We start from the raw sequence: 20887 nt of genomic DNA, 5'->3' as shown, positions 1-20887 counted from the left end.
TTCAACGCAGTTTCTTTGCGTGGGAATGAGAGGTTCAAAAGATATTATGATATCATCTAGGAACTTGATGGTCCGAAAAGATAATTTTATTAAATTAAGAACGGCAAAACTTTTGATTTTTTTTTCAATTTTTAGAGCTTTTGGATAATTTTTCAATTTACTCCAATATGAAAATTGCAAGATCCATCAGCTGCTAGCACCCACTTCGGAACGTCTTTAATTGGTTTACCAGTCTGTGGAGTTTACGCTGATTCTTCCAGGTGAAATTAAAACAGGGAGACAATTAAAAATTTAAATTGTTTGTCATAAGCTGGACTTTTAGAACGTTTTTTCACAATGATTACATAAACAATCGTTCTCTTTAATTTTTAGGCTCTTCGTGAAATGCCAATTTATCTCAAAAATCGTTTTTATTCCCTTAGAAAATATTTATTTGATTTGAAAAAACATTTTCATTTCCTAGTAGACACATCTATTTCCATCTTTACTCGTAATCTTTCGCCTTTTTCGCAAAATTCAAGACAAACACGGAAATCAGATTTCCTGTGGTTCACAGTTCTTGGAATTTGTTTAAAAGATGTTTAACTGTTTTTTCACGATGAATTTTTGAAGATTTCACATAATTTGATACGGTACTTTTAAATTGGATTGCTTGTCGAGGCATCATCGCACTCATCAAATCTAGTTGTGGGTGTTTGAAGTTTTTAATAAGCAACTAGTATAGTGGGATCTTCAAGGATTTAATAAAGAATCTCAAAGCCAGTTTGTCCGAGAATTTCAAATCAAACACCAATCCGTATCCAGTTTTGACCGATAAAGTACTTAATTTATTGCAGATTTTCTCGTTCACATACCTCACTTCAAAATGGTAAACAAGATATTGATAGGGTGTGAATTTTTAAATAAATTCTTCTTGGATTTGTATTATTATTCTCCTTATCAGAGAAAATATATGAAGGATGAGTTAAATTGGTTGCATGATTTCTAAAGACTACTGATTGTGGGAGAGTCGTCTTTTTGTTGATAAATATATATATAATTTTTGAATAGCACAAAAAACTTTATGTCTTATGGAAAGCTTTTCCTTTTAGTCATTCTAGCACAATGGAGTCTTAAAAAATGATCTAACTGCTTTATTTGGTAGAGATTATATTCATTTCTACAATAATCTTTTTTAAAAAAATTATATAGTTAGGGGGAAAATTATTTTCAGACAGAATAGGTTTTTTTAAAGTTTGTTTCAATCAAATACAAATACAAATACAAAATAAAAATTAAGTGAAATGAAATATGTTTACTAAAAATACACAGAAGAGAACTTTGAACTAGAACAATTGATCTCGGACATTTTTCAAACCATTTTTTTTCCTTGAAAAAATCGGAGCCGCTTTGATCACGTTGGGTGAGACAAATTCAGTTTTTTCTCGAAAAGTTAAAATATCCAAAAGGCTTACTGAATGTTTGCATAAAATACCCTTATAATTTTGATTTTTTTTTTAAATAGCAGCCAGACATAAGATAGCTACAAAGTTTCTGTTATGAAAAGTTGAAAATATGATGTACTTTTATGCATATATGATTTTCAGTGCTCAAAGGAGCAATAACCGAAAACTCATTCTCATCTTGTTTTCATTTTTTGATGTCCTTGTTTTTCTCGGATTCTCATGTTTCAAAAACCATCTAATCTATATAAAACATGTAACGAACTATAAAGTGAACATTTTTCCAAGAATTTGATGACGTATTAGAAATAACATTCAATGCATTTTCTAAAAGATCCTATAACTATCTACACCAAATGACAACGACCTCAATGCACCAAAATAACAAGCAATTCTATGTTTATATCAGGCACATTTTCATATAACGATATCTTTATTTTGGTTCCGGTTTTCGTTTTTCACTCTAATGAACTCATTAAGAACAGACTCGAAAAGAGTCTATTACGAGAATATTTGCACCTAATGTAGTATAACATCACTATGAAATGTCATTTTTGCGTATATTTTTATAGAATCAGCACACTTCGTTAGGCTTACTTACGCGAAACGATATTCTGGCTCCAAAAAAGGTTCACCAAGTCATTTTAAATGAGTCAATGTGAGCCAAAAAGTGAATCATTCCCGTTTAATCAGCTGACCAATTTTCTACTACAGACAGCTACGGGTCTACTTTGGATTTTTAAGTCAGCTTAAACGTCTCCCACAGGAGTATAGTTCGTTACGCTTGAAAATATTTTCAAGTCTAGTTCCTTGATCCTACAAGATTAGAGTTTGGTTGCGGTTGTCAACCGATGGAACAATCCACGACGATATGACGATTTGTTTAGATGTTGGATTAGGTGTCATAAGAAGGCTTTGGGCTTTGTAGATCAAATGGATACTCAGAAACAAAGTTACAGAAATTTTGTGAAGTAGTTTTGTTTTTACATGATCACTACAAATTGGCTGACAGTGAAAAAAATATCTATCCGCGAGCTCATGGTAGTATATTTGGTAAGTAAATAAGGTTACTGTAGGAATGCTATGAGATATCAGTTACATGATCAAGGGATAATTTGCTTTTTACATGGTTCTTCAGATTTGCTGAAAAAGCTTAAACTTCCTCAAATTGAACGAACTGAAGATTTGCGAGAAAATAAAAATTTCAATGTACTTCTTTCAAATGCGAAAGCTTCTAGCTTTTGACGTGTCAACTTCTGAAACTTTATATTTCAAAAACAGTGTCAGATTTTTTGAAGAACATGTTGTGTAACGGAATGAAGGAAAAAACAGGTCTGCAATAAAATTTCCTCGTCTCTTCTTTAAAGCATCCGGCCACTCACTTTTGTTCTTTGCAAATTAACCCGAATTTTTAAATCAGTCTCACTATTTTCTATTTTCCCGTCTGCATCCGAATACGTCATTTGATTGAGAAGATTGAACTGAAATTATTCAACATACGGATGTAAGCATGCGTCACCGAGTTGCAGAACATTCCAAAACACAAAAAAAGACAAGGATTCCCCCAAAAACACTAGTTGATAAATGTGAGAACGAATTCTCGAAATATGCAATTTTCTAGGCAAATAAATGTGTTTTTTGTCTTACAAAAAGGAAGTTTGCGCCCAGATGACAATTGTGAAATTATTCTCAGAAGATTCGTTTTTTTTACAAAAACACGTAATTTTGTGCTCAATCTTCTAACAAAATATAGTCAGTTTGCTTGTTTACAGGACCGTTTTGGGACAACTTTATAGTTTTGCGTTGTATATATTTGGCTCTGGAAAAATCTGAAAACCATAGATGATATATTAAGAAAATTAAGAAAAAAAATTATAAAAAAATTTATAACTCTCTCTCTCTCTCCTCGATTTGAGTGGCATGAAGGGGGCAATTAGAGGAAAAACTGAAAATATCTACAGAAATGGGCAGGGTATGAGGATTCCAAATTCACACATTATCGGGACAGGAAAATCTTTTTAAAAATATGCAATTCTTCAAACCCAATTTATATTACGAAGTTTCACTTTAAATGCAATTATGACGAACAGCTGATTGAGATTGATTGTCTGGCGTGGTACGGTAGAAGATGAGTTGGCGGACTGAAAATAGAAATGTCAATTTATTAATTTTGGCAAATAAATTCAATTTATATATTGCTGACTTCATTCGCCATTGCGTTTTTTAAATGGAGGTGGAGGTAAATTTGATTATGACACATTGCAATGTAATTTGTTCTTTGAATTTAGATAATATTGAGATTTTAACCGGAAAATTGGAAACATTAAGAACTGTACATACCCATAAAATAATCATTACATACTTAATACAATTCAAATGCTATGAACTTTAAAAAAAGTCGACTTTGTCCCGTGATTGCGCAATTCAACTGTCTCATACTCATCATTCGCTATCTTTAATTAACCTCTTATCGAGAAAAACGAATCAGAGCTTGCGCAATGAGCCTGCGTTCAAATCATTCACATCTACTCAAACTCAGATAATGACACTTCAATAAATAAACAAATAATGATAATAATACCTTTTCTCAGAATATGGCAAGCATTTCCCGGATTTATTCACAAAGCATTCGTTTGGATTTTGAGTACCACAGAGAATAACTATTTCTAAACAGGGCTGATACTCCTAATCCTTTTGTCATTAATTTGCACACGCAGAGAAAAGTAATTTAAATGAGTTGTTGAAAGAAATTGACGCCATTTTTGGGTGCGAGGAATCCGAGTGAACCGAGAAGGATTATATGGCTATCATTGAAGTGTCATTGAGAGGTTCCTTGTGCAAGAAAAATTAAACAAAACAATTCAAAGGGATTTTTTACTAGCAGAACTTTCAATTACATTTGAAACAGAGTGAATACCTCGTTAACAGCCGTTTTTTATTCCTGTTCTTTAGCTGCCCATAAAACCTCCGATATATTGCATTGTCTCTGTAATCTGTATTATTCCATTGAGAAAAGCCGACATGACACAATTAAAATGCCTCCCCAGTTTCACATCTGGCATTTCAGTTATTTTGGAAACCCATATAGATTTTGAGATTATCTTATATTGAATTCAACATTGCTTGATGAAATAGTGGAACCGTTGCTGACCATCGGATTTTGTGACGTTTTACCAAGATTTTGGATCATCCCGTCTTTTTGATTTATAAAAAACGACTATTTTGAACAGTAACTTGTTTGTCATATGCTTGGTTCAACTTCCACGTCTGAAATTCTACAACTCGCAATTGAAAAATACGCTCGGAGAGTCCATGAAATGTTCAGTTATTGGGTTTAATTGTAACGGAATATTCGTTCACCTTCTACCTTTCCGCACTTCAATTTTCGGAAAAACATCAAAAGGTACCGAAGTGCCAATGGATGCATCTGTTCGTTCACTGCTGTTCACTTCCACTAAACTATTTTCTCTCACAATGGCGGCAATTTTTTTTAACTGGAGACTTCTACTTTCACACTCATAAAAAACTTCAAGAAAATGCATCAAGGAATATCGAGAAGAAAAAGAGAAAATGAAGGATAATGGCCATGGTGGATGGTGTGATTGGTGCAGAGAAACTGGTTTTTTGCCCATCAAACAGTGTCGCAAAATGTGTCATAAATCTCAATGATTTGAACGACTACTTTTTGTTCCTGGCTGGATGTGAAAGAATATAGAGCTATAAAACTAATTTAAACCAAAAACAAAAGCTTATAAAAATTAGAAACTTCTAAAAAATAATAAAGGGTTTATAAAGAGTGAGAAAACGATGGTCACACACAAAAATACAATTGAATTGTTGTTAAGTGACTGTGCTAAAACTTTTTGCTTAATTTTCAAAAAGACTCAATAATATCGACGGTATTTACAATATTGAACATATCCCGGACACAATATGGAATTGTTTAAGCTAACGCATATGCCGTTTCCACACTTCCTACTTCGCTTCTTCCAATAATTTTTAAGCAAAATAGTTTCTTAGCAACCTCATTATACTGGGTTGACATTCCAAAATTAATGGCGCAGTGGACGATAGCATTTAGGATTGCCAGATTTATGAAAAGTTTGTCAAGACTTTTTACAGACGCTCTGAAAATTTATAATTATATATTTCTGTGAGCTATGGCGAGACTTACATAATGGACGAATGATCATAGTAGAAGAATTGATAAGTATGAACAATGCCACTTGGACTTTCAGCAAACATTGATAATACAGTCATGGTGGCCACTAATTTTATAGATCTATCATTTGTTGAGTTTCTTTGTTGACTGCTAAGATGTCTTCGTGCACTAGAAGCTGCTCGAATACATCTGATCAAGCCAATTGTCAAGAAGGGAAGAGTAACAGCCGGTATGATCTGCTAATTATAAACAAGGAATTATAAAAACTAAACTACGAAGAAAACTCTCAAAACTCAGAGTGGAGCTTTGCGCTTTTTCAATAGTGAAGAATGGGGTATCTTACTTTTGTAATACCATCCGACATTAATGAATACATTACAACAATTGGCCAATAAGCATCAAATATACGACTATTTACCACTACATAAGAGTGTTGAGTTTCTTTAGGCTTATCGCAGTAATCATGAAGCCGCAACCCATCGTCCACTATTGAAAACTGACCAATATAAGCAAGGGTGGTAATAATACTACTGATCAAAAATGTGGTAATGATAGTTTTTATTGCAAACTTTGGTGTTGAGAGGATGTCCAGTTTAGAGCTCATTGCGTACTGGACAATCAAAAATCGAAAAAGTGCCATGAAAAGGGCAAGCCACGTGGATACTCTTCGAAGAATCTCTCCAAGAGCATTCATCAAAAGCCCACAGAGGACATATATAAATCCATTGGAAACTCCTGAGACATCACATCCAAAGCTATTAATCTTATTGTTTTGTGTAGAAATTGAAATTTTTGAATCGATATAAACGTAAATAATGTCAAACATGGTGTACAAGTCACTTGAAGTAATTCCAATCATCAAAACATATACGCTATTTGTTCTGAGTGGTCTTCTTGTTATAATTATAAAATGAACGAAATTTATCAGAAAACCAGACAATGCAAACATTAATATGTAGAAGTTAAACAACTTTAGAAATCCACTGAGTTTTTCAGATAATTCTTTGAACTTTGCATTATCAGGATCGGATTCTTCATTATCATAATATTCGTTAAATGTCCATTTCATTCCGCACTGAAGACGAAAAACGGACCGAGTAAGTATCCTACGTATGTATGTAAGTATGCAAAAATAAAATATGTGATTACTAATTTTAAGTTTTGAAAGAACAACCAGAGATTAGACTGAAATCACGTTGGCATCGGTAGAAGTATTGTAAACTTTCAGCATTTTCCAAGCATATAATTTTGCGTGATCGGCCACATTTTGAATGTTTTTTTAAATGCAGACCAACCCGATCATAAAGTTCCAAACTAGAACCAACATGACGTGTTGAAGCTTGACAATTTGTGATGTATTGAATACAATCATTTCTGAAAGAACAATATGAAATTTTCTTCAATTAAGGGGATGTTTTAACCGCAATCTTGATTTTCAATGTTCACGTTAGTTTCATATGAAATTCTATACATCAGGCATTCTTGATTATTGCTAAACAATAATGGATTATCATACATCACAACTGTATTGCTTGTCTTTGAAATGGCGTGCTTAAAAATAAAATTTAAAATTTTTCGAATTTTTCAGAAACGTACTGTAAGATTGGGAATTCTTGCTCGTGTCAAATATTTGTTCGAACGAATTGTGATGGGTGGTTTGGAAGCTGAAAGTTTAACTTATAATTTATATGTTTATAATATTCTGAATTGATTGAAAATTCGTGTCCGTGAACCGTGCACAAACAGTATTGAATAACTTTTTCTTACCGTCCAATGAGACTATATATCGCATTGCGCGAAGAAAATCCAATCCCTCAGATTTCATATATTGAACTTTTAATGATTCAAAAAATATAGAAATCGAATAGAGTTTGTTCATGTATTTGCCCTGATTTGAATCGATGATCACATCACCAAATAACACATCACAAAAGTTGGGTAAATTACTTAATGTTTGAAACTGACAAATCGAAACTTTGGCAGCATGTGTTTCGTTAAAATCTTGACAATATGTTGCTTCAATATTCCGAAATTCAACTCTTTGTTTTGAAAAGTAGATTAGTTCAAGAAAGGATAGACAGAAATTCGGGTTCAAGTTTTCCAAGTTCATTATATAAGGTTCTTGTGGACCCGTATCCCAGAATTTCGGAACAAGCGTAAATTTAAGACAGAGCCAAAAAAGACGATACCAAGTATATGCACAATTTTCATTGATTTTTCATACTTTTCCTCTCGTTTCTTTGAGAATGAATACCTTTTCCATGGTTTTCACATGTTTTTTTTCAATAAATAATTTTTTAAAAGTAGAAAACCATGAAAAAAAGTATTGAGAAACAATGAGGAATTGGAAACTATGGTTTATCCCAATAACACTTTAAATACTAACTTCTAAAAAGGGCCATCCAAGATGAGTCATTTCATAATTATCATGTATATTGATACCAATTTTATAGTCTTTATAGTCTTCACTCTCATGTTCCAATAGCATCGTTTTCATATTTATCAAAAATGAAAAATTTTTGAAATTTGTATGTGAAATTTCAATATTTCCTCTTATGTGGTCTATATTCAATAATTTAGAGAAATTCGCAGCAGTGTCAGTAATGTTAGTTAGATACAATCCTCCATATAAGGTTTTGCAATTTTCAAAACCGTCAAGGTTTGGATTATCAGTCAGATCAAGGTAACATCCTGTAACAATGGATTGGAGTAATATTTTGAATGAATCGATGATCAAAGAACATATGCACTCTTGTAGGTCGGCCGGTTTTTCAAAATACTCAGAAACAAAAAGTCTCAATTTTTTTGATTATTCCTTAGACTTTGAAAATAAGTCCCGAAAAGCGAACAGAATATTGATCGGCACTGTAGTTTGAAAAACCGAACGCTTTCCAGACATACAATAAAAATTGTATGCATTTTTAAAATTACCACAATCTTTCAAATTTCCTCGTAATTGTAAAGATATTAAATTCATAATTTCTCCACGAAAACATAAATTGCTGGCGTCCAGTTTGCTGTTATTTTTAATTTGGAAAGAACCTGCTCTGTTTTCATCGCCGCGTACAAAATACAATTTTTCAAGAACTTCAACGTTTTCTAACAATGAATTGTTGATTATTGATAAACCGTCTGTAATAGAAATTATCTGAATCGAAAAAAAAAAAACCTACTATAATAGAAGAAATCAATTCCGCTTACATCAGATGAAGAGAAAAACGAGAGACTGTTTAGGCTCGTATTTTCAATTTTTATATCTCCATTTATTTTGCTCATATTTGAAAACAATTTCACCAATTCATTTTCCGATAAATCTGTGTTTGAGTTGAAAACTAAAACTGCACAAACAGAAGCACAGTCAGATGGGAAATCTTTGATAGTATTCGAAGTAATCTCAGAATGATTGAATATGCACTTTGGATCTTTAGAAGGAATCATTTGAAGGCGATAAAAGTTTTTGTTCATTTTTTGCTCTGACAAACTCAAAACAGATTTGAGAAATCAAATTTCATGTTGGGTCTTTTCAAAAAAACAATTGAAAGAAAAATTACATGAATCCATTATATATGAATCCCGTAGTTCAAGATAAGGCACAAATCCTACTAGTCACAAACTTACCACACGAAAAAGTCTCAACAATGCCCTTCAAATCATTTTCAAATGTAGCCGAAATTTCAGGAGAGATCCAAAAAATTAAGAAAAGTCCACACCAAGCTCTAAATTTCATTGAAATATAATGGAAGCGTGAAATTATTATCTTCAAGCTCTCGAATGTAGTTGTCACAGGAAATAATTTGAGGGTTTGAAAAGTTGTTTGATCAAGTAGAAAAATTCCGAGTGTTTGGTTTTAGTTCAATACTTTAGTGTGTAGAAAAGTTTGTAGCTTTCTCTAACTTATTTCTCCTTGAATATTCAGAATTAATGCTATTTAATAGTATCATGATAAAACACGTTATGACATTAATTCTATGGTGGTATCTGGTAACTGCCGATTTTGAATACGACTTGCAGATGGTTGTGCTCACACATAGCTGTGGTAAGACTATAAAATGGGATAATTTAAATGGAATGTTTTTAGAATTTAATTTTTTTTTCAGAGCCGGAATGCACTTTCAATTATTCTGAAGTAACATCAGAAACCATAAACTTTTTACCTGGATCCGAGTGCGGAATTGTATGTGGAATTCTAACTTTCAATTCCAGAACTGATCTATCAATATCACAATTGACTAAAGCATTCGAGTTTATGACAATTTTCTATGGAGGTCTTATATTTGATAATACCAGTTTCACGAATTTTACGTTTTTCCCAAAAAACGACGTGTCCGGTCAGTTTGAGTTCGCGTGCTACACATGTAAGTTATGAATGTCATGGTTCCTCTATTGGAACGTAACATAAAAAATAGTTAGGTGTTTCACAAAAAAAAAAAGAATAGTTCTGAAGCACATGAGTGAGCTCATCGAAAACTGACAAAAAACTTCACACAAAAATGTGATGGATTGGGCTTAAGTTGTTAGCACCGGTTAAAAAACACACAAGTGTTTCTAGGTATGTTTTGATCCAGATTATGAACAATTGAGCAGATTGGTAACTTTTGAGCTTCTACATCCAAAAATGAAAAAAAAATGGTGGTACAAAATGTGCGCATGCGCCTTCTGAGTATCTAATGAATTCCATTTCATGATGTTAGAGATAAACTCAGATTTTCAGTTGGACTAACCGTTGTTAACAATTCCCAACTTTCGGATACAACATTTTTCTTAGACATCGCATATATGAAAGACAAGCACACTTTTACATGCCCATTTTTATTTGAAAATAATCCACAACTAGATACAAACAATTTTTGCAATAAAACAGATATGATTGGATTGAAGTCAGTTGGGAACTTGAAGGATTGCGGTAATTGGTGTTCGATATAATAAATTTCAATTCCAAGTTCAGGGTGCCGTGGTGACGAGAAAACGTCTGAAAGCATTGGGACATTACGGAATTGCTCAGTTATATATGATTTCAGCCTTTCCAATATATCTGATTCTGTCGACGATTTATCGGTTCTGTCTGGAATTACAGATGTTCATGGAGATATGGAAATTAAAATGTCAAACATTCAGAATCTATCATTCTTTAATAATTTAAAAGAGATTAGATCACATCATAATCTGATGGAAGAGACTATCACTTTGAATATACACGAGAATTCAGAAATGAGAAGACTCGATCTACCAGCTTTGAAGGTTTGTCTAATACTAAATGATTTCCTTGTTTCTATTGATTTCTATAGTACATCAATAACAATTATTCTAGGAAATGTCTTCCTCCCAATGGCTTCCGGTTATTATCAATTTAGAAAATTTACACCCAGATTTCTGTCTAACACATTCGGAGGTTATGTGGTTTCTTCTTAAGAAAATATCGTTTTCGAATATTCACTCTAAACTGTGCCAAACTCCTTATATTCCAAAAGGATTAGATACCTTTTGTAATTCATCAAGACTTGAAGATTCACAAAATCATTGTACCATTATTAATGGTAGTCTTATAATAGAAAATGGTGATGAACAATATGTTAGTAAGCTATCCAATTTGGAATATTTATTTGGTTCATTGACAATTCAAAACACAACATTGAAGAATCTTGATTTTCTAAGAAGATTGAAATACATTGCATTGTTTGAAGATGAATATGTTATTCAAATTGTATCAAACATGGATCTGGAAAAAGCCAATATTCCTCGATTATCGGTTAGTTAAAAACTTTTTTTTGAATATTACTAGCTAAACAGGACCAAGTTCATTACTGCAAAGTTTCACTCTTAATTCCAGAACATAATATCAAAATCAAATCGTACTGTGGTTGTACACAATAATCCATTACTACTCAAGCCAAAACGTTTTCCATTTCAAGTTACATATGCTACGAACGTTGTATTTATAGGAGATTATTATGGTAGGTTTCTCTTGAATTTAGGCGTATAACTTTCTTATTCATAATTCAGCAAATTCCTCATCAGTTTCTTGTTTTATGTCTCGTTTTATTTTTGGCATGTGTTTTATCGAAATAATAAAACTTGTGCTAAATCTCCCAATAAAATATCGCCAGTTTCTTGTTTTCAGGTCCGTTTTTGGAAAACCGTTGTAACTTTCTATTGCACATGTATGGCTCTTAAAAATAATCTGAAAACCATATATCTTATAAGGAAACACTAGATTTCATATAACCAAAAACGTAACATTTAACAAGAGTAACTGGGGAGGTAGGATATAACGGAATGGGATGGGTATTTATAACTAGAATGTCTATGATTTGAGTGGCATGAAGGGGCCAATTAGGGAAAAAAACAGAAACTATCTAAAATAATTCAGTTTTTGAAAAATTGAAACGGGGATATGGTGGGACTTTTTTTACAGGAGTAGAACACAGAAATGGACAGGGTATGGGAATTTCAAATTCACAGATAAACGGGGGATGGGGTATACGAAACAAGGAAACAATATATAGAGAAATTCTCTAAAAAAAAAATAAAATATGCAATTTTTCAAACTCAATTTATATTATGAATATAAAAAAGTAGACGGTGAAAGTTCCACTTTGAATGCAATTATGACGAACAGCTGATTGAGATTGATTGTGTGGTACTGTAGAAGATGAATTGGCAGACTGAAAATAGAAATTTCAATGTATTAATTTTGGCAAATAAATTCAATGTATATATTGCTGACGTCACTCACCGTTGAGTTTTCAATCGGGGGCGGAGGTAAAAGCAGTTTTTTACAACAAGTCAACTGTACATACATACATAACAAGTCAACTGTACGTACATACATACAATTATTCCACACAGTAAAATTCAAATGCTATGAACCCCCACACATAAATAGTCGACCTTGTCCCGTGATTGCGTCACTCAATTGTCTCATACTCATCATTCGTTATCTTTAATGAACGTCTTATCGAGCAAAACGAATCTAAGCTTGCGCAATGGGCCGTCGTTCAAATCACATTTACTTAATTTTGAACAAAATTATAATGATAACTTTTCTCAGAATATTACAAACATGTTCTAACAGAGGAAAATTGGTTGTTCTTTTTTCTATGCAGAAGTTCCAATAATATATGCAAGTCGCCTTATAATTTGAAACACATTCTCAATTAATAGCCGCTTTTCATTTTTGTTCCTTTGTTACCCATAAAACCTCCTTATTGTCTTTGTAAATTGTACTATGTTTCTATTAGGAGAAGCCGACATGCCGTGGACAAATAAAATGCCTATTTATTCTTCTAGATTCACATCTGACATTAGGGTTATTTTGGAAATCCATACAAAATGTTAGATTAGCCAACAGCAACACAGTGAGTATATAAAGTTAGAAAATACCAATACGTTCAGTTATTGGGTTTAATTGTAACGGAATATTCGTTCACCTTCTACCTTTCCGCACTTCAATTTTCGGAAAAACATCAAAAGGTACCGAAGTGCCAATGGATGCATCTGTTCGTTCACTGCTTTTCACTTCCACTAAACTATTTTCTCTCACAATGGCGGCGATTTCTTTCAACTGGACACTTCTACTTTCACACACATAAGCTGTGAAACCGAAAAAATCCCCCTTTTCAAGAAAATTCACCAACGAATATCGAGAAGAAAAAAGAGAAAATGGAGGATAATGGCCGTGGCGAATGGTGTGATTGGTGCAGAGAAACTGGTTTTTTGCCCATCAAACAGTGTCGCAAAATGTGTCATAAATCTCAATGATTTGAACGACTACTTTTTGTTCCTGGCTGGATGTGAAAGTGTATAGAACTAAGACCAGATTTAAACTGAAAACAAGAGCGAAGGTCGAATGCTCTCAATAATTTTTCAATTCTTTGTATTTTTAAACATAATCGCCACTTTGAATTTCATGTCATGTCAATACATCCAGACGGGTGGTTATTTGTAATGTCTCCGACTACTACAAAAACCATCACACCGGCAATCAGTACAGCTGCGATGAGTGGCAGATAAATGAATGAATATATTTTCACGACACCTCATTTCAAAGACCATTTGCCGCATCATGTTTCATGTACTCCGCTTTACACGAAATCGTTTGACCTAATTCATAGTGATTGATTTGAATTGAACCCATATGTTTGAACGAATTAAATGAATACCTCAAGAAGTTGAAGAGCATGATGACTAGCAATTGAATGACGAGCTTCTCAAATTCAAAAGTCCCCGGCTTCAATGGGGCGACGAGAACGACGAGTCGAGGTAGTCATCTTCTTGGCTGGTGGCGAACGAGGCGAACTAACTAGAACAGTATCCGAGGTAGACGACTGTGCGGACTTTGGCACATTTGATGCAACAAATCTGAAACGAAAAAATTCGTTTCAAAAATTCATTCATTAATTAAAATTTATATCAAACCTAAGTGGCCGTTTCGGAGCTCCCTTGTTGTTGTGGACAATCTTACTTCCACGTTTTTCCTTGCAAGATTCCATGCTCGAGTCGATTGAAACTGAACGACTCATCGAAACGGCAGCGGTGACCAGGCACGTCTCACTACGGCGCTTTCGAACTGGCATGTAATCTAAAATTTATTTTAATTAGTACCCTTGCAATTTTTTAATGGTTCAGTTAGCTCTCGTCCTCTAAATAAACGAATAATCTAATCAGATGTTCGGGCGGTCTGGTGTAAAGAGGAAATTGAATTGAGCCGATTTACGCAAGTCTTAACGCAATATGGACCTTCGTAGTCAAAGGTAATAGATAAGAATCTCGATTGTCATGCATGCACCAAGGGATACTTAAAATAATTTCAAATTTTCATGCTACCCTCTACGCGAAGTGCACAACAAATTTAGCCAGTAATTCTTCCCGAACACATGCAATTTGAGGTTCCATCTGCTCCCTCAATTACGTCAGCCACCAGTTAGTCAATTTTAAATTCTTTTTTCTTTTTCCCAAGGCCAGCTGTTCTTTTCTCGAGTTTCACGACGGTATGCATAACTTGACATAACTCATCACGGAAGAAAAGTGATCGATGAGCCGTTGAAAGGTCAACCATATCGCATGAACATATGAGAGAACTGTGATATTTGAGAGGAATAGACGTCGGCCGTTCCGGCGAAAAAGTCCGGATGGTTTTTTAGGAATAAACAAATGACGACGATTTGAAATTGTTTTGAAAGTGGTGCCAGCGTTAAATTCGATAAAAACAAACTTGTCAATTTTGTCTGCTTCAAGTTGTACGTCTCCTGTTGTTCGATTGATTGTTTAGCAGCAGACGATCTATTAAAATAATTATTTTCAAAGTACTGAATTTCTGATTTACCTGGTCACAGGCTTCTCGTATACGGTTACTTCAGTAGACGTAGAAGCAATCAAAAGTGGAGTCTCGTTCGATTCCACGACAGGAGGAGATTCTGAAGGCATCTCAACAGTGTCAGAAACCGGTGTTGAATTCCGTCTGGCAATGATTTTTCGCGGCCGAACAATCTTCTCTCGGTAAAAGCTTGGAACTTCGGAAGCAGAAATCGACTCGAATTCATAGTCTCCTCGTGATCCAACGATTGGAACTCCGCCAGAAAAATCGAAATTAAACTTGCGAGAATCCTTTTTATACATTTCTTCCAGACTGCTGTTGAGCTGTCGAGAAACCTGCTAACTTTAACTATGAATATCAGATTTAAAATAATTATTTACCTCTTCTGGATCGGGTTTTCCGAAGAGACATCTAGCCGCCTTTCGCTTCCCGTCGCCGGCTGTTGTTGCCGCCATTTGTGTTACTTCGTTTCTGAAATAATTTTGATAAGAGAATTTGAAATAGTAATGTAAGCGAAAAGTGCGGTAAAACGTACATTTTTTGCCGGTAAGAAAATAAGAGAAAAATGTGAGTGCGCCGCGGCAAGATCGATCGATTAGGCGGCAAAAGTGTGAAGAGTGGTGAGAGAAACGAGACGACAGCGAGTTTCGAAATGAAATGGTAAAAAGACGAACAAAGAGAAATTAGTGAACAGTTTGTGTGTGTTAGATTCACGTATAGACTAAATTTTAAAACAAAAAAGGTTTTTTTTCAAATAAAAAGGCGTTTCGATTCAAACTCTTTGTTGTTGCCGCGAGAAATGCGGCAAACCAGATTATCAATAGCGCGCGATTGCTCTTGGATTTCAGAAATATGTTTTTTTCGATTAAATCTTTCCTGTTATTTTTGAGCTCAAAATTTGAGTAAAAATAGAAGATAAAACTACGGGAGGTCCTGATAAATCTCATTAAATAGTTGAAAACCATAGGTAAATAACGTAATGCTTATCGAGAGGAAATCGGCGGTCATAAAAATTGTACTCTGAGAAATTCAACAAAAGTTCTATTGCACGGCTAAGAAAAAATATTCCAACTTGACAGAATGTAAATCTTTCTAGAATATAAAATGACGAATAATGCCAAATACATAACTCACGTTCCCGATGTCTCGAAGCGAACCAACTTTAGTTAATATGGAAGTACTGTAGGTTACGGTAAGATCGCGACGAGATATCAGTCACACAAGTCAAATCGTGCATCTTCAGATGATAATAATGCATGCTTTGAACTTTGAAAACGAAAAATCGTCCAACTATTTTCTAAAATCTAAAGTTACTTTTAGGGTTTCCATTTTCACCAATTTCATTGTGACCTCGCCTGTTTGGTCACTCCCAGTCAATTTTTCTATCCTTGTGCCCTCATCATAGTCTTTTCCATTTTCTCTCGTGGCTTCAATTACCAGCTGTTGCGCATCTCGACTTCATAATCATTCCCCGACACCCTGTGCAATATTACGTCACCGTCTACCACACACCTGCCGACAACTGCAGAATATAACCAGTTGAATCCCTCCGGAAGAAGTGTATTAGTGAACGAGAACAGTTGGTGTGTATATCGTTCAAGTGGGGGTGACTAGGGGACAATTTAGTGGAAGAATGTTAATTAGGATAAGTGACCGATTAGGTGGCAACATGTGTGAACAGAAGGCTTCATGATACCTCAGCTGGTGGCAGTTTTTGAGGAAATTTGTTTCAATTGTATGTTTCACAAATTGCTGCATTTAAAAGTTCAAATATAGAAAAGACCACAATTTGAGCAATTTAAGATTGTCTAGAAATAAAATCACTCGTCTGATTTTCTACCCTTGGTATATTGCCAACTTCACTATATTTCAATTCAGTTATTTTTCGAGTTTAAACTTTTGAAAAAATGAAACTAAAATTCAACTTAACCCCCCATGTACAATTTGATAATCGTAAAAAGATCAGAACTGGTGGTATTGGCTGTATGCCAGCTCCTTTTGATAACCATTTTTGTCGTCTTGACTGCCGTAAACCTGTCAAACTGTCAAAAAACCCAACTATTTACATATGACCAGAAAAGTAGAAGTTGAAAGCATCTCTTCTAGGTGAAAAGGTGTATTATATGTACTTTTTTATCGCGAACTACTTCTTTCTCTCAGTAGTTTTAATTGTCTTTCATATACTTGGAGAAGTATGACAGGTTCTATGATATCAAAGAAAATTTGCATATACGATTAGTAGAGCGAGACGGGCGGTCACTCACATTTAAACTTTTGAAGAAGTGCCGATGAAAATGATGGGATTCTGGAGGATAAAGGAGAAAGTTTGATGGGATTGTAAATTTATTTAGATCGGTAATGTCTCATTTAATAAAATAAAACAGTTCTGCAAGATTTATCAGTGTTAACCTAGATCACAGTCAGTCCCAAATTACATTAAAAGTAAAATTTTCAATTTCAGAACCCCTCCTAACGATTTGAAGAAAACTGTTCTAACGTATGTGTAATTATACATTTCTTCAGAATACCAGAACAAGATGTTCCTTTTCCGCACTATTTCCGCGCCTAGCCGACAATCCTGTCATCAATCAAAAAACCGATGTCGGAACATCATAAATTATTAGGTTCCTCTTCTTTCGCTCATCGTCTGTCTCTATCCGCTTTCATACACATCAAATGTCTCTATATTGTGCCGCCTGTTTTAATTAAAAGGAAAACATTGAGCAAAAAGTGGAGAGTACAGACAATGTTTGCGCATATTGCAATCTAATTAGGTCCATCTATAGGCATTCCGATGATTTATGTACTGACTTGACCCTACCGACACAAGGGTGTTCCCTCTTGTGTATTCTTCGATAAGGGGAAGGAACCGCCAAATTTGCATACGTTCAGGCGAGCGTTTATGATGAATAAAAACGGAAGCCGAAAGAATACATCTGCCCTTTTTATGCCTTGTTGGCAGCCGGTTTGCATAGATAATATTGATGTGTGCATGCAAAAGAAGAAGCCGATGACAAAGAAGACAGACGATTGTCAAAACATTAAGCCTTTCATCTCACCGTTTTATAGACTCACATTATGTACTGTATTCTTTTAGTGTCTTTCTAAAAATCTTTGTAACTTAAAATGTTATATATTGACAACTGGACTAGGTATACGGTACTTATTTCTCTCCTCACATTTGTTTTTCAGAACTCCCACTAAGCCAGTTCCAGTGCCTGTCACACTGATCTTGAGTTAAAGTTTTTGCAAAGATACTTTTTCCACTAAAAACCTCGTGCGTGAACAGTTTCTTATCGCTTCTCTCTACCGAACAAAGGTTCTCCAACGTCATCATTTTTCGATGATAAACAATGATTTCTACTTTTTTTGGTTTGGCACAACGCCAAATGTGTCATGTCTATTTTTCAATGGGAGTCTATAAAGTTGAAGGATTGATGAATCCAGTGGAAACCTCATAAAACCATCAAGCTAACTGTGTGGCGCAACCGTAAATCAGGCGTCACTTTATCGACCACCATCACTTCATTTTCTCACTCTTTTATTTCTGGATTGCAATTGGTACCAGCTGGTTGAGAGAGGGTAGGAACAGATTGAGAACTGTTCCAAACAACGTTTAAGTGCGTATTTGACACATCTGTGCACACATAGGTCTCCTTCTTTCCCCATTCTTCACGCGAACGTTACAATGTGTGAGGATCGATTGCATACGGACCATGTCCCACTCTTGACCGGATTGAGAGAGGTCATCCAGCGGAGCGAGATGGCATGCCAACACTAATCCACAGGAGGTTATTCAACTCACTATTGTTTAACGGACATACCTATTCACAGAATATTCAATGAATATAATGAATGGGGAATTGGAGCACAAATTTGAATTTCTACCAAACGAAAGACTGCAAAAAATATATTTTGGTAGAAAGCACATACCGTATTTCTTCTATTACTATTGCACCATATTGTTAAACTGAAACGGTTTATGTCTCAGTTGCCGTTTGTCTTATAAAAAAATTGTCAAATGTCAAAATATTTATTATTTGTTTTTTCTATAGTTTCGTAATTTATTATTTAATGATAACTTTAATATAATAAAAGTAGTAGGGTGCAATACCATTCGATGATATACAGTATTCTCCGTTGACAACACACTACATTAAAAATTTAGAGAATTAGTTTTAGAAAAAATTTAAAAATGAACAATTTCTTACGGAAAATATATATAGAGATTCTTTACAGAAGAAAGTTTTCAGAAATTGTTGATCCATTTCAAAACGTTTTGAAGAGCTATTTCAATTCCCCTTTTATTCAATTCTTTCACTTTAAAACCACATAACTCATTACTCCAAACCACTAGCTCCATCTCTCTATCCACGTCACATAAATTTCTGTTCTTCTCCATCGATCATCGAACGATCCCGGAGAGGGACGTAGTGCCCCTCCACGCCACGTAATAGCCCTCCCGTTCCCTCTTCAAAATGTCTACTCGGAGATTGAATGCAAACCGCAATAAAAAGTCCGTTCCAAGGTCTTCTCGTGGGGAACTGTCTTTCTGGGTTGAATAGCACATAAAATATAAGAAAAGGGAGGAGGACGATGTTGATAATGTACTCTCAGAAAAAGTTATGCAATAAAAATGATTTATGGGACTAGAGAAGGTCCATTGATATGATGACTTGGTGTTATGTAATTAGTAATCAAACATGCTTATTTATTATTAGCATATACTCATAAACGTTCCATATTACTCAATTTGAATTAGAGAAGCCTAATCCGGCTGGTAGCTACCTAAAATTCACGCAATCTTCACGCAATGTCTATTTGGGTGGCAGTGGGTGAACCGGGAAAGATTTATTTGATCTTACAACATTTACAGAATGTTTGAAGTTTGAAGTTAATGAAGAATGTTAGAAGTTTCAAAATTATGCGCGGAATTGTACCACTTTTCGTGATTTCAGTATATTCTTTGCTGAAGTTACCAATGGAACTGCACCGTGTGCCAGTTTCTATTCGTCTTTTTTTTTATAAGTTGAAGAAAACACCAGAATACAGTTCTTAAAATAATTTCAAAGGGTTTATTTTTCTTTGAGTTGTTTAAAACAAATGGCAATGGGAAAAAAGAGTTACAGAGTTCCTAAACATGGATCACAGGGCTTTTGGAACAAACAATAAAACATTTGTGGAAACATGACTAGTTGAACAATTAAGAGAGACTCAGAAACTGTCGAGGAGATAATCAAATGATTAGATTCAACCCGTGGAATTGGGCAAAAAAAAGTCAAAATGAAACCTCTAGTATGGAGAGCATGAAGATCGAGTTCTGATCGTTGGACGACGAGATTTTGGAGTGAAGATCACATTCACCGGAGACAGCTTGTTTGGAGACAACGAATTCTTCTTACGGGAAACTGCCATGAAGTCGGTCATCTTCTGCTGACGCTTTGTTGGGGTCTTCCGTGGAGTTGGTGGCTCTCTGAATTGCCACTTCTTCGGTTCCTCTTCATCTTCGAACGAGCTGTTGGGATCCATCAGCGAGGGCTCCTCCTTATCAGATGTGCTCGGAGAGCTCAATGGAGTCAAAGTCGTTGAGCTGATGTCCAGCGATGAGCATGTGGTTCTGACAGTGAGAACTTTGGTTCTGAAAAATGAAACTGTTTAGTAAAATAACTATGAAAAATTTATAAAATTCAATTACCTGTAGAACTCCGGAACACAATTCTCTGGAATAACTTCATAAACGAATCCAGCAGAGCTTGGGAGGGGAGTCTCCAGTTCAAAGTCGAATCCCCATTTCTGGCTTTCTTCCTGGCGCATGCGCTTAACAGCATCTTCAAGCCAAATTCGAGTCCTGGAGCGTTGCTCGGGCGTCGGACGACCGAAAAGGCAACGACGAGCAGAAGACATTTGAAAAGAGTGAGGAAACCTGGAATAATAATAGTTTACATAAGAATGCATATCAAAATCGCAGTA

The 20887-nt window shown here is 34.7% G+C and overlaps 4 protein-coding genes, 9 non-coding genes and 1 pseudogene across 16 annotated transcripts; 4 read left to right on the top strand and 10 right to left on the bottom strand.

Annotated features, from left to right (window-relative positions):
• Positions 1-4005: 4005 nt before the first annotated feature.
• Positions 4006-4214, bottom strand: T05A6.20. The gene has a single exon (NR_101717.1). It is a non-coding gene; the product is annotated as a small nucleolar RNA T05A6.20 (small nucleolar RNA).
• A 1171-nt stretch (positions 4215-5385) lies between these two features.
• On the bottom strand, positions 5386-6673 carry srw-62 (G-protein coupled receptors family 1 profile domain-containing protein; the record flags this gene model as incomplete). Its single annotated transcript, NM_001267199.2, has 3 exons — positions 5386-5569; positions 5617-5840; positions 5948-6673. The coding sequence occupies 3 exons, from the start codon at positions 6671-6673 to the stop codon at positions 5386-5388; spliced, it is 1134 nt and encodes a 377-aa protein (NP_001254128.2).
• Positions 6674-6883: 210 nt separating this feature from the next.
• On the bottom strand, positions 6884-9331 carry T05A6.5 (annotated as a pseudogene). Its single transcript has 8 exons — positions 9223-9331; positions 8778-9077; positions 8536-8736; positions 7991-8295; positions 7372-7745; positions 7201-7268; positions 7026-7155; positions 6884-6978 (listed from the first exon to the last, which is right to left on the bottom strand). Coding segments are annotated over exons 1-8 (1582 nt in total).
• A 194-nt stretch (positions 9332-9525) lies between these two features.
• Positions 9526-11747, top strand: irld-47 (Receptor L-domain domain-containing protein; the record flags this gene model as incomplete). The annotated part of the gene is made up of 7 exons (NM_001330953.1): positions 9526-9640; positions 9702-9959; positions 10316-10507; positions 10550-10842; positions 10913-11350; positions 11432-11555; positions 11605-11747. The coding sequence occupies 7 exons, from the start codon at positions 9526-9528 to the stop codon at positions 11745-11747; spliced, it is 1563 nt and encodes a 520-aa protein (NP_001317725.1).
• A 51-nt stretch (positions 11748-11798) lies between these two features.
• cki-2 (Cyclin-dependent kinase inhibitor domain-containing protein) lies at positions 11799-15581 on the bottom strand. 3 transcript variants are annotated; one of them, NM_063241.7, is made up of 7 exons: positions 15453-15581; positions 15298-15388; positions 14927-15252; positions 14816-14883; positions 14020-14182; positions 13764-13962; positions 11799-12266 (listed from the first exon to the last, which is right to left on the bottom strand). In NM_063241.7, the coding sequence occupies exons 2-6, from the start codon at positions 15370-15372 to the stop codon at positions 13818-13820; spliced, it is 777 nt and encodes a 258-aa protein (NP_495642.3). In that variant the 5' UTR covers positions 15373-15388; positions 15453-15581; the 3' UTR covers positions 11799-12266; positions 13764-13817. The 3 variants fall into 3 exon arrangements, with proteins under 3 accessions (NP_495642.3, NP_001022309.1, NP_001368240.1); NM_001027138.6 differs by having other exon boundaries at positions 11804-12266; positions 14927-15255; positions 15453-15580; NM_001381510.2 differs by lacking the exons at positions 13764-13962; positions 14020-14182; positions 15453-15581 and having other exon boundaries at positions 11805-12266; positions 15298-15390.
• A 799-nt stretch (positions 15582-16380) lies between these two features.
• On the bottom strand, positions 16381-16587 carry T05A6.19. The gene has a single exon (NR_051387.1). It is a non-coding gene; the product is annotated as an Unclassified non-coding RNA T05A6.19 (non-coding RNA).
• Positions 16588-16812: 225 nt separating this feature from the next.
• Positions 16813-17024, bottom strand: T05A6.14. The gene has a single exon (NR_051385.1). It is a non-coding gene; the product is annotated as an Unclassified non-coding RNA T05A6.14 (non-coding RNA).
• T05A6.16 lies at positions 16844-16989 on the top strand. The gene has a single exon (NR_051386.1). It is a non-coding gene; the product is annotated as an Unclassified non-coding RNA T05A6.16 (non-coding RNA).
• Positions 17025-17053: 29 nt separating the features above from the next.
• On the top strand, positions 17054-17257 carry T05A6.13. Its single transcript, NR_051384.1, has one exon. It is a non-coding gene; the product is annotated as an Unclassified non-coding RNA T05A6.13 (non-coding RNA).
• A 491-nt stretch (positions 17258-17748) lies between these two features.
• T05A6.11 lies at positions 17749-17951 on the bottom strand. Its single transcript, NR_051383.1, has one exon. It is a non-coding gene; the product is annotated as an Unclassified non-coding RNA T05A6.11 (non-coding RNA).
• Positions 17952-18601: 650 nt separating this feature from the next.
• T05A6.8 lies at positions 18602-18751 on the bottom strand. Its single transcript, NR_051382.1, has one exon. It is a non-coding gene; the product is annotated as an Unclassified non-coding RNA T05A6.8 (non-coding RNA).
• A 481-nt stretch (positions 18752-19232) lies between these two features.
• T05A6.18 lies at positions 19233-19435 on the top strand. The gene has a single exon (NR_051381.1). It is a non-coding gene; the product is annotated as an Unclassified non-coding RNA T05A6.18 (non-coding RNA).
• Positions 19346-19477, bottom strand: T05A6.17. Its single transcript, NR_051380.1, has one exon. It is a non-coding gene; the product is annotated as an Unclassified non-coding RNA T05A6.17 (non-coding RNA).
• Positions 19478-19974: 497 nt separating this feature from the next.
• Positions 19975-20840, bottom strand: cki-1 (Cyclin-dependent kinase inhibitor 1). The gene is made up of 2 exons (NM_063240.5): positions 20613-20840; positions 19975-20555 (listed from the first exon to the last, which is right to left on the bottom strand). The coding sequence occupies exons 1-2, from the start codon at positions 20819-20821 to the stop codon at positions 20210-20212; spliced, it is 555 nt and encodes a 184-aa protein (NP_495641.1). The 5' UTR covers positions 20822-20840; the 3' UTR covers positions 19975-20209.
• Positions 20841-20887: the final 47 nt, after the last annotated feature.

The sequence above is a fragment of the Caenorhabditis elegans genome, chromosome II, assembly GCF_000002985.6.
Source record: "Caenorhabditis elegans chromosome II".
In the NCBI taxonomy this organism is placed as follows: Eukaryota; Metazoa; Nematoda; class Chromadorea; order Rhabditida; family Rhabditidae; genus Caenorhabditis; species Caenorhabditis elegans.
The sequence above is the reverse complement of the archived record's forward strand: the minus strand, read 5'-3'. Positions and strand labels throughout refer to the sequence as shown.